General features: G+C 40.7%; 1 protein-coding gene across 12 annotated transcripts in view; it reads right to left on the bottom strand.

The window, feature by feature from the left end:
* RFX3 (regulatory factor X3) overlaps window positions 1–12,236 on the bottom strand; it is a 284,537-nt gene that overhangs the window by 223,222 nt on the left and 49,079 nt on the right. For 5 of the 12 annotated variants that reach the window (XM_042912324.1, XM_042912326.1, XM_042912325.1 and 2 more), the window contains one exon: window positions 9,741–9,814. The exons of the other annotated variants lie outside the window; for them this stretch is intronic. In XM_042912324.1, coding sequence (XP_042768258.1) covers window positions 9,741–9,774 — 34 coding nt within the window. In that variant the 5' untranslated portion in view covers window positions 9,775–9,814. The remainder of the gene's footprint in view (window positions 1–9,740; window positions 9,815–12,236) is intronic. 12 annotated transcript variants of the gene reach the window in all.

Raw genomic sequence — 12,236 nt, 5'->3', positions numbered from 1 at the left:
ATTTACAGATATTCGTAACTGTCTGTACTTAAAAAATCTAGACCCTCCACCAACCCTCAGAGGTATCCATATTTATAAAGCCCAGTAAGAGTTTATGCCCACTGTCTAGAAACCTTTAAAAATAGTTGGTACACCTAAATCTAAAGAATTAGCAAATATTACCTGTTTAATTAAATCTATCGAGTCGAGGCTTTCTTTCAGGGCATCGGGATTATCTGCCAATCCCAAATAAACGCCCAAAGGCGTGCAACTAAGAAAGTATTTTAAAATCTATAAAAAGATAAAATCTATCTTACCTCTTAGAAATTATTTCTCAGGGCAGGGTTCCATTTTTAAATTCTCCTAAGATTCTCAAGAATTCCATTCAACTATGATATTAGTTAAGGGACAAGAACACTGGACGAGTAGCTCCTTAAGAGCTGTAAGTCGATACCCCACACATCAAGTAGTCTTTAAAAGGGGATAACGAAGAGAGTTAGGACCAAGGGAGGGAGAGCTGAGCCCCAATGAAATCCCATCCAGCCTGGAGCAAACAGAGCAGAGGTCAGTGCTGCTCTTTGCAACGGCCAGTAGAGGCTGCCAACGCACAGGGACAGGAGCTCCCAGTCGACCCCACAGACACAGGAGGAGGTGTCGCCAAAACATAAAGCACTTCCCTGGTATAATGGGAAGACCAGCGTTTTCGGAGCTCATCACAGAGCATTATTCAACAGCAATCACCAAGAGTCTTTTCAACCATAGCTTCTGGGCATGTGTCACAGGAACAAAGGAATCGCAGTGCATCTTGAGCACTTTTGAAAGCTGATCACACTTAGCCGCTCTCTGACCAAAGGAGACCATCGAGCCTTATGGGAATACCTTTCCAGAGAGGATCCCTCAGACATGAGAAAGTGGATATTCTCACTTAGAATACCCGGATTTACCGTCTTTAAACCCTCGTCTGAATAGATGGATTAGTTGGCTTCTTCAATTAAGGTGAATCTTTTACAGCTGGAGGAAACGTTTCGTTCAGTTACTGGATGCGAGGCCATAACTGGATCTCTAATTTGGAAGTATCAGTCTCAAATGACAAACATTAATATGCTTAGAAGGAACTTTCCTCCTCGTCAGCAGTCAGGTGGGATTCTGGCCGTCTGGGTCCCTCCCCCCCCAGCCGGGAACAGGAGGGCTCAAACACGCCGAGTGGCGGTCGCATTTTAAAATTCACTTTGTGAATCTGCTCTGCCATTTTAAGAATTATGTATCTGGCCCTTTCTGCGCTCCAAACACTGCTATTTCGTGTGGAGGGGAACTCTGCCGTCAATCACAGCTCGCGTTCGCCTCGCAAATACGCGCGGCAACTCTCACCTGTCACTGCTCTTACATGTAACGTAGGCAGCTCAGCACTAAATCAATTTAAGGAACTGCAGAAGTTAAATACATACGTTATTATTATGATGACAGAAAAGGCAATGAATGTCTTGCAGCTCCATTTGCTTTCTTTGTTAGGGAAGAAAAAGCTAATTATCTGTAGCTGTCAACCATGAAGACCCAGACCTATTTAAATCAACATTAGCCTTGGACAACTGAAAACGGTTCTCATATTTTTGCCTGATTGTTTTCTTTTTTGCACCAAAAAAACCCCCATAATTTCATACAAAATATTAAACATTCCGAAGGACAATGTAAAAACAAGTTGAAAAACTGTAAAACTACACGTCTGTATCCCTTTTCGCAACCAATTTAATATTTCAAAAAACTGCCAGGTTTCCGTAATATCCATTCTCTAATTAGTATGGCCAAAATTTAGACAGATGTAAAGCCTCACCACACAAATTCCTATTAATAGCTATGAGACTTAGAAAATTCAACTGAAAGCCCACAGACTTCTTGGTTACAATGAAATTATGTCACTGACGATCAAGGAAGAAGTCCATTTATTTAATTAACAAAAGAGAAAAAGAGAAACACAGTCCAAAGTTGAAATGCTGATAAATGGGGTGCCTGGGTGGCTCAGTGGGTTAAGTGTTCGACTCTTGATTTCGACTCAGGTCATGATCTCACAGTGACATCGAGCCAGGGTCAGGCTCCACATTGACAATGCAGAGCCTGCTTGGGATTCTCCCTCTCTCTTTCTCTCTCTCTGTCTCTCTGTCGCTTCCCTGCACTTGTGCTTCTGAATGTGTATACACTCCCTCTCGAAATGAGTGAATAAATAAAACTTAAAAAAAAAAGAAATGCTGATAAGTGACAGAAAATTCACACAGGCTCATGGGCTTCTCGTTTGTACGTTATTGTCTTTAGTTCCCAAGCTTCCTTTCTCCGGTCCAGTCCTATTAGAATCTACAAGGAATAACTAGTTGGTCTTGAATTTTCTCTTTTCAGATTTAAGGATCAACTTGCATATTTCTAGACTATCAAATATGAGCTAAAAGAACATTCTTAAGAAGTCAAAGACAAATAAACCTATTATCATTAGTACATAAACTATGGTATCTCTTAACAATGTGCTCCTAAAAGTATGCAAAGATCATTATTCGTGATGAGGAATGCAAATATCCCCTGCATTTGCTCTCAGAGTTTTCCAGTGATAAACATTATTTTCTGCTATTTTCTTTAGAAGAGTCCTTCTCACACAAGTATACTTAGGAGTAGTTTACAATTTCACATATTAAAAACTGCCTATTTAGCTTTCTGATGCATTTTTAAACACATGTAACCCCTAATATATGCAAAACACAGACAAATTGAAACGCACTCAATAACGGAAGATAAAAATTTGAGAAATGGCCTCACACAATTATAGTTTTAAAAATGATAGCTCCATACATAAATCCCTAAACCCGCCTTAAACAGAAAACTATTTCTAACTACAGCTGACTCACAACTCCAAGATTCTGATGTTCCACAACCCCTCCTTGAAATCTGAAGGAATCGCTATTGGAGACAGGGAGAAAAAGTCAAGAACCATTAGTATCAAGAAGATAAAAAGCAAACTATCTCAAATCCCAAGAATCACATAGGAAGATGGCTAAGGTATACAGACATGGCCTATCGTGTAGGTAAGGAAGTTTAGTTAAGTAACTAACCTGCCAAAAACTAAGTACAGTTCTCACTGTCCAAAACTAGCAAGTGACAGAATCAAGACTCCCTCTCAACTTTTGACAACAAAGCCCAGGTTCTTTTCACAACATGAGACTACCTCCAAGCAGAATTCTTCTCTGGCTTCACATTTCTAGAAATCTGTATCTATCAAGATTGAGAGACAGCTGACATCCTTTACAATTAATGATGCTGGTGACAGTGTTATTCTGCATGCACGCAAACATGGCAGAAATGACAGAAATATGATTAGGGGGTAGCCCTTTGTCTTAAAATAAGGAGGGGAAGATAGATGGTCTTCACGGGTCCTTCTAGCGCTAACATGCTAATATTCTTTGGGTTATTTATCTTGCTAAGATATTCGGGAACAGGTAAGAAGCCTCTGGCTATTTCTTTTCTAATTTTCCGAAATCTGTTCAAGATAACATTATAATTCCTACTTGATCACTGTTTTCTAAAAACTTAAAAACAGTATCCCTGCTAACATCATTCTCACAACTTGGTGAGAGGGATTATTATCTTATATAGGTGAGGGAAATGAGGCTCAAGAAGATTGTGGCGACCTGGCCTGAATCACCAAGCTATAAATAACAGAGCAATTCCAAATGCAGGTCTGTCCTCGTCACACCTCAGGACAGTTGCCACCATGTGCCAGAGGCTACCAGAACAACAGCATTCATTTGTCCATCACCATTACTTTGTCACATCCTCCCTCGTTGGGGATGTAATACAATTCCGGCCCCATTTTACAAATGAGAAAATGGAGACTCAGAGAATTCATATCACTTGCTCAAGGATCCTCACAAAGGATGGCAAAGCCAAGTCTGAAGCCCCGGCCTCCTGCCTCCAGAGCCCACTGTTTCTTCTGTTGTTATATTTCATTGTCAGTTACCGGTTGGCTCTTTGAAACATAGCTTTGAGACATCTCTGTGCCTACCCCGTGTAACCTGGTCTCTCTAAACCTGACTTCACCGAGTATAATTGAGCTCACGAAGGCATTGCTTATGTGTGATACGGTGACTTCTGTTCACAATATAGATTCTATTTTCTAATCATATTTGTCTATGCCAGTCAAAAAGATCCCCACCCGGACTTTGAATGATCAAGAATAAGATTTCTAATTATCAGGAAGATCCGACTTGAAAACCAACAGAAAAAAAGAGGCCTAATTTGGAAGCTTGTTAAATTATAAATCAGCCTTCTCTTCGTGTACATCCACTTAACAGGACAGACAGTGGTGCTGCCTCTCTGTCTTTAATTCCTCAGACTCTTTCTACCCGAATGCACTGCCATTACTGAAGGCCAGAATGATCTCATCTAGCCAAGCAGCTTCGTGCCCTTTCATTAGGCCCTAATCTAAATTATACTATAAAGACATAAGGCTCTGTACTTGTGACTGGCTCATGATAAAGGGCACTGGCTGGCCATGTGGCCTGATGAAGTCTTGGGACACAGAGGGTCTTTTTTGGACTTTATCAGTCTTAGAGCAAGCAATTTATTTTGAGCCAGAAAAATAAAATATAATCTTGGGCCATCTGGTTCTGTAACACTCTTTATTTGTTTAGAAAGGTCACTGTTGTCAAGTTATTGAATGTTATCTCTGGAATTGACAGGAAGAGAGAAGTTTCTGAAAGCAGGCCAGGAATATTAAAGCACCGGATATTAAGGTGTAAAGTAGTATTTAAAAGCCTGGGCTTTAGCGTTAAAGAGACTACAGTTCAAATCCCAGCCCCACCACCCACCAGTCCAATGACCTTGGGCAAGTCGCCAGCTTTCGTAATCCATTTTTCCTATCCATAAAACCTAGAGAGTGACACTCTAGAGGGATGCTGTATAATGGTAAAATGATGCAACATCGATACTCCTAGCTTGTGGTTACCACTCAAAATAATTACTATATATTAAATATTATACTATATCATCATATATATTAAATATATTATATATAAAATAATTATTATATGTAATAACTATTCGATAATTGTTATTTTCTGTGTAATGTTTTGTTCTCCTTTTTCTTCAGTTTTGTATGAAACTACAATTTCCATTGCTTTTATAAATGCTTCTCTAGAGGGCAAAGTGGAATTTAAATACAGACTCACAATTTACGCTATGCCTGTCAAATATGTGGATTCAGAGACTAATCCTCACAAAAACCTCATTCTATCTTAAGCGTTTCAGCAATATTCACTACTTTCCAAAATCAAATCTGTGGCAGCCATTACTCTTTTGGGGGAACGACCAGGTGGCTGTGTCGCCGAACAGTGAATAGTAACCAGCATCAAACCCATAGCTGAACATCCTCAGTGGGCTGGGAGCACTGCGTCTTACGGGACACCTGTTATCGTGTCCTGATGCTGTTATGCAATAGTTATTTTCTTTGCATTAGGTAGTCTTCTATTAATGTCTCACGGGCATCCTGAGGCCCAACTACTGCGGGAACAAGATGATCTAGAGTTTTTGTAGACAGACTCGTTAGGCCTGGCCCCTTTGTGAGAAGAGACCGGCAATGTGATTAAAAATACGCAAGTCATTAAAACCTACATCTAACAAGGCAGCTCGATCAAAATTCCATCCAGAATGTTGCCAAAAAGCATTGTTTTCAATTCAGCAGGCCGGGTTCCAGATCAACTTATCTAACCCCTCATTGACCATCTCAAGGGTGGGCAAAGATTTCCCTCACACGTTGGCACAAATGGCCGTCCTGACGTGTTGAACCGAATTATTCCCACATATGACTGGTTTCCCCAGACCACAGCAGGCACTCTAAGTTAGAGCAAGGCTAGTATCAGTCTGGGAAGAACAAATCCATCTGTTTTCTACCCAGTATTAGCCGCTACAGTTTCCTGTTTGGTGTCGACAGTAACAGGCACACATCTTCCCTATGAACCACTGAGTGAGTTCTCTGTTTACTCCGGAAGACTGACCAAAGACAGGTGGCAGTTATGAAAGACAAACTTCAAGCTCCAAGATCTAGCAAAGGTGGACTACTTGCAAACCAACAAAAATCTAAAACATACACACTGAGTCAAGGGCTACAAAGATAAACAGACCAGGGAAGTCGATAAGCCTAGATGGAAAAACACGTAGGAGTTCTCTTGATCGACCTTCATTTGCCCAACTTAGCTGTATGACACCACACCCTGCACTTCCTCCCCAACCATAGTAAAAGATGCCCATGGCGTGCTGAAAACTCCCAGCCTGCAGAGTCATCTCTGGGGCGCCCCTCACAGGTTTGCTACCAAGAGCTGAGTTGTATGCACCCCCAACACCATTTTGTTCCAAAACCTCATGGGGGGGTGGTATTGTTAGTGTAATTAGCTAATCTAATTAAATATTAGATAAGCCATGAAAGCAAAAATCAACAGTGTTCTGTCTTTAGAAACTAAATCAAAAGCTTAGGAAAGACTTAAAGGTAAGTCACTACACACTTTGCTGTTGAAATAGGTAAAAGTAAAAAACAGAAAAATGGGCAAAATCTAAAATATAGAATGGTGGTTCTCAAATTTTAGTGTGGAGGCCTTGTGAAAACAGATAACTTAGCCCCAGTCCCTTGGTTTCTGAATCAGGAGGTAAGGGGTGAAACCAGAAATCTGTACGCTAAGAAATTCCCGAGTAAAACTTGGGGCACCTGGGTGGTTCAGTCACTTAAGCATCTGACTTCCACTCAGGTCATGATCTCACAGTTCGTGAGTTCGAGCCCCACGTGGGACTCTGTGCTGACAGCTTGGAGCCTGGAGCCTGCTTCAGATTCTATGTCTCCCCCTTTCTCTCTCTCTGCCCCTGCCCTGCTCCTGCTCTGTCTCTGTCTCTCTCTCTCTCTCTCTCTCTCAAAAATAAACATGAAAAACATTAAAAAAAAATTCCCATGTTATGTAGAGCAGCTGGCCTGGGACCCACACTCTGAGAATCAGTGCTTTTCAATTCTCTAAATTTTAAAATCTACATTAAAGAAAGTGTAAACTGGAAAGGGTTTGTTAGGAATGTAGATTAATGGGAGACTGGTTCCCCACAGCAAACCTACGATACAGGGAAAGGCCGGGGTCCTAATCAGAAGACAGTCTGTTATGTGAGTGATTTAAGATAAAACAGAATGTTAGTGGGATGTATGCATCATTTTTTACGACTGACTGTTTTAAATGACTTTTTCAATTAATGGACAAGCTACGAACATCAAACTCATCAGAAGACATCCGTCAGATATGGGCCATTTAGACACCCCTGGGGTATGACAATCCATTCCCCCCCCCCTTCACTGGAAGAAGAAAATTCTAACTTGATAGCCTCCTTGGTCCCTAAAAACACAAGCTCACAGCATCAATGAGTCCTTTATGAAAATTAACGGAAGGTAAGCTCACTGAGGATGGAGTTGGGAGGTCAGCAGGGGTAGCTCCCAGGCCCTGCCCCTCCTCTTCAACTGCAAATCCACAGTAGGAAGAGACCCGACCTGGCAGGCAGCTACCTCTCTATTCCAGCCGAAGGAAGGCTTTTTCTGCCCTGGCAACAGTCCAGCCAATGAGAGAGAGTCATGACCCGGCCACTGAGAAGCCACTCTACTTGCGACTCCCAGTGTATTGCAGGGGACTTTTGGTTTCTAACAGCCCTCCAGAGTCCCCTTGCCTCTACAGAAGACCCTATCTCCCCTTTGTTCTCCAGACTTGCCAATGGTTTGACGACAGCTGGTAGCTCCCAGACTGCAATTCTCTGCTCTTCCCAAATAAACCCATTTTTTGCCGGTAAAGAACTGGCGGTTGGGTTTTTAAGGTTAACGCCTTTAAAATGAAAGCTTAAGGGTGATGGGTATAGAGGAGGGCACCCTTTGGGATGAGCACTGGGTGTTGTATGGAAACCGATTTGACAATAAATTTCATATATTGAAAAAAAAATTTAAAAAACCCACAAAAATAAAATGAAAGGTTAAGTACCACTATCCAATTTACACATGAGATTTCCGACGCAGGGAGGGTAAGAAACATCTCTAGAGGTGCAAGTCAGCCTAGGGGCAGCCTCAAGACTTCAATACGGATCTATCCCCAGATTCAATGTGTTTCCCCCCACCCCCCAATTTTACGACATTGCAGTATAATCTCTGCAAGTGTCCAAGGCAGGTTAGAAACAACACTGGAGTCCCAATCACTCTGAATACCTGTAAAACATGAAATGCTCAAACTGACACAGCAGTGTGCACTAGGTGGATTATAAGCACTGCATCTGTTGTCTTGAACATAATCAAACATCATCTATAATCTGCACAGGATCACCAAATACAGGGCACTGGAAGGTAGCTGGTCTACCAGCACTGAGGCCAAATTTTTGGCAATACAACTCCACTTAGGCAAGAAATCTGTGGAGAATGGATGCCAGAAGGATTCACAAGCAGATGCAGCAGGGCAAGCGAAATAGAGACAACCAATGTTCAGACACAAAGAAGCACATTAGGTACACAACGAAATAACGCATCTACAAGATGTAACATTTAGGGCCTTCTTGGAAACAAGGGCAGAGCCAATCCAGTCATAGTAATCGCTACTTGACGACGCCTTTAAAGCAAGTTATTCATTTTAGAAACTAGAGGAAAACACCTCAAAAAAAAAAAAAAAAGGCAGCTTAGCTCTGTCTTATAAGGTGGCAATGTGTTCACGTAGTATCATACGAATTCCAGAAGTAAAGAGGACTAGCAGTAAATCAAGCACCTAGGAATGATGAGAACGGCTGCTGTTAAAAACAAAACAAAAAATACACAAACAGAAAATAACAAGTGTTGGCAAGGATGTGGAAAAATTGAAAGGCTTGTGCGCTACTTGTAGGAATGTAAAATGGTGCTGTGATTAGGAAAAACAGCATGGAGGTTCCTCAAAAGATTAAAAATAGAATTAGCATATATATCATCAAGCAATCCCACTACCAGATATACACCCAAAAAAGCTGAAAACAGGATCTCAAAGAGGTAACTTGTACAGCCATGTTCACTACAGCATTATTCGCGATAGCCAAAAGGTGGAGGCAACCTAAATCCTCATCCATGGATGTGTGGATAAAGAAAATGGGGTATACACATACAATGAAACATTATACAGTCTTAAAAATGAAGGAAATCCTGTCACATGCTACAACATGGATAAACCCTGAGGACATTCGGCTACATGAAACAAGACAGTCACCAAAAACACAGACACTGCATGATTCCACTTATATGAGATACCTAAAGTTGTCAAACTCAAAGAAACGGGAAGTAGATTGGTAGGTGTCAGGGGCTGAGGGGAAGAATTAAAGGGGAGTCATTCTTCAATGGGTACAGAGTTTCAGTTTTACAAGAAAAATTCTAGAGATCAGTTGTACAAAAATGTGCATAGAGTTAACACGATAGCACTGCATACTTAAAAACAGTTAATACGAGTTTTAAAAACTAGGAATAAAAATGCCTGGAATACCCCAGTAAAGTGACAGATAAAAAAGCATTAGAAATGTTCATAAGAACTTGCTTAAGAAAACAAGAGTCTCACAAGATTAGATGCAGTTTTAATCATTGTAACCTCTTAATAACGCTAATTTCTGTAACACTCTAGACATCTGGGACTTCAGTGTGTTATCTGTGGTGGAAAGAAGGTATGCCACATTGGAATTACTCGGAGGTCGTTAAAAATATTACTTATTCTCACCCAGAGAGATGTTCCCAGTTGAGTGAGCCATCATTACAGATGCAACTGTGCTATATTCTTCAACTGTGCTGGGACTGAAAACAGATTGAGAATTTCATTTTTAAGTGATTGTTTAAATCAACAGTAAGAAAATTCAATTTCATCACTTTTCCCAGAATAAGGAAATTACATGTATTGTTTGATATAATTAAACTGTCTTCGTACCACAAAGCTAAACATCGGTTTTATTTTCTGAAGGCATATGTAATACATTATAATTGTGGCAGCTCTACACGACAATGAACAGTCCTTGTGATGAGATTGGCTCTCCACTGAGCTGAGCACCCATGGAGAACAGAATCAACAATATATGGAAAATGCAGATAGAAATACGTCGCAAGGCTTCTGAAATACTCTGCCCAGAACATTTCTCCAGTCAACAGCACCTTCCTATGTACATTTATCTCCAGATACATCTTCCCAAGATCTACTCTGCTCTCCAGAGACATTGCTCATCTTTTCTTTTCCGCATTTAGAGGAAGGAAAAGAACTGAATTTTCCATACCCAAGCTTTCAGTGACAAAATAAAGGGTATCTCTCATTTCCATATATTTGCCATTTCATCTCCAGGGAAACAAAGCTACAACTTGAGAACCAAGGGTTAATGCAATCATTTCACACTGAGTTCACCTTGGTGCATCTTCCTTCTACCATGTTTTAAATATCTATGGATATAAAGTACCTGACAGTATTATAAAATTAAGCCCTGTAAGAGGATCCGTGAACCAATATGCTCTATTGGTAACATTTCCTTAAGAACAACATGAATAGGTTACTTGACCTGGAAGCTATACGTTATAATCTCTTTTCTACAAAGGTATACCGGAGCTCCATAAATCTATTTCTCAACTCCTGCCTTCTTTTGTCTTCAACATTTCCAGTGTGCCTTTTGCGTTCCCTTGGTCTGTCTTTCACTCTCCTTTCTGAGTTATTTTCTTAGCGGCTGCCCTGGAAATTACAAGGAGTATTTTAACCTTAAACATTCTAGTCTGGATTGACATTAACTTACTTTCAATAATAATCAAAAACTTTCCTTAGATATACTTCCATTTTATTCCATTCCTTTTTACTGTTGTTGATGAGCAAACTATACTTTTACATGTTATAAGCCTGTCAATACAGGGGTTTTTTTTTAATTGTTATTATTGCTTTATGCAGTTGCCTTTTAAAACAGGAGAAAGACATTATGAAGACAAAGGCTTTTGTGAGTATTTTTCTGCATATGTCTCATAACTATGTAGTTACTTTACCATTGCTCTTTATTTCTTCACGTGGGTTAGTTTACTGTCTAGTCCTTTGTAGTTACTGCTTATTCTTTCATTCCAACCTGAAAGGAACCCTCCTTAATTATTTCTTGCAGGCAAGGCTGCTAACAACAAATTCTCCAGTTTTTTGTTTGATTTGGTATGTTGTTACTTTGTGGTTGTTGTTGGCGGCTGGTTTGGTTTGATAAATGTCTTTTTTTTTTAATGTTTATTTATTTGGTGGGGCGGGGGGGCGGGGAGAGAAAGTTGCAAGCAGGCTCCAAGAGGCCAGCACAGAGCCCAATGGGGGGGCTCGAACTCACGAGCCCTGAGATATGACCTGAGCTGAAATTAAGAGTCAAATGCTCAACCGCCTGAGCCACCCAGGCGCCCCTCGTTTGGTAAATGTCTTAATTTCTCCTGAATCTTTGAAGGAGACTCTAGCCAGATACAGAATTCCTAACTGGGAGTCTTTTTTTTTTCTTTCAACACTTTGAAAATGTCTTCCAGCCTCCATGGTTTCTCATAAGAAGTCAGCCATTCATCTTACTGAGGATCCCTTTTATGAGATTTTTCTCTTCCTGCTTTCAAGATTTCTCTCCCACTTTTGTAAATTTGAACTAGGACGGGTCTAAGTGAAGATCACTTTGGGTTTGGGGTACACGGAGTTTCTTTCATGTGCAGACTAATATTTTTTAGCAAGTTTGGGAAGTTTTCTGCCATCATTTCTTCAAATACCCTGCCTCTTTTGTTCTTCTCCTTCTAGGCCTCCCATTTTGCATACGTTGGGACCCTTGATGGTGGGTGACCCACAGGACTCCTGAAGCTCTGTTCATTTTTATCGCCACTCTCCCCCTCACACTGGTTCATCTCTATGGAGCGACCTCTGCGTTGACTAATTCTTTCTTCTGCCAACTCCTATCCGCTATTGAGCAAATCTAGTGAATTGTTCATGTATCGTACTTTTAAACTCCAGAATTTCGCTCTGGTTCTTTTTAGGTAATTTCTAGGTTTATGGATATTCCCTTTGGTAAGATACCATTCTCATACTTTGCTTTAATTCTTCGGATGCGGTTTCATTTAGTTCTTTGAACATATTTATAACAGCTCAAAGTCTGTGTCTACGAAGTCCCTATCTGGGCTCCCACGGGGACATCTTTCTCTTGGCTGGTTTTTGCTTTTTCGTATCCACCGCCACCCCCCCCACCACCCC

Source organism: Panthera leo, chromosome D4 (genome assembly GCF_018350215.1).
Source record: "Panthera leo isolate Ple1 chromosome D4, P.leo_Ple1_pat1.1, whole genome shotgun sequence".
NCBI lineage: Eukaryota > Metazoa > Chordata > Mammalia > Carnivora > Felidae > Panthera > Panthera leo.
The sequence above is the reverse complement of the archived record's forward strand: the minus strand, read 5'-3'. Positions and strand labels throughout refer to the sequence as shown.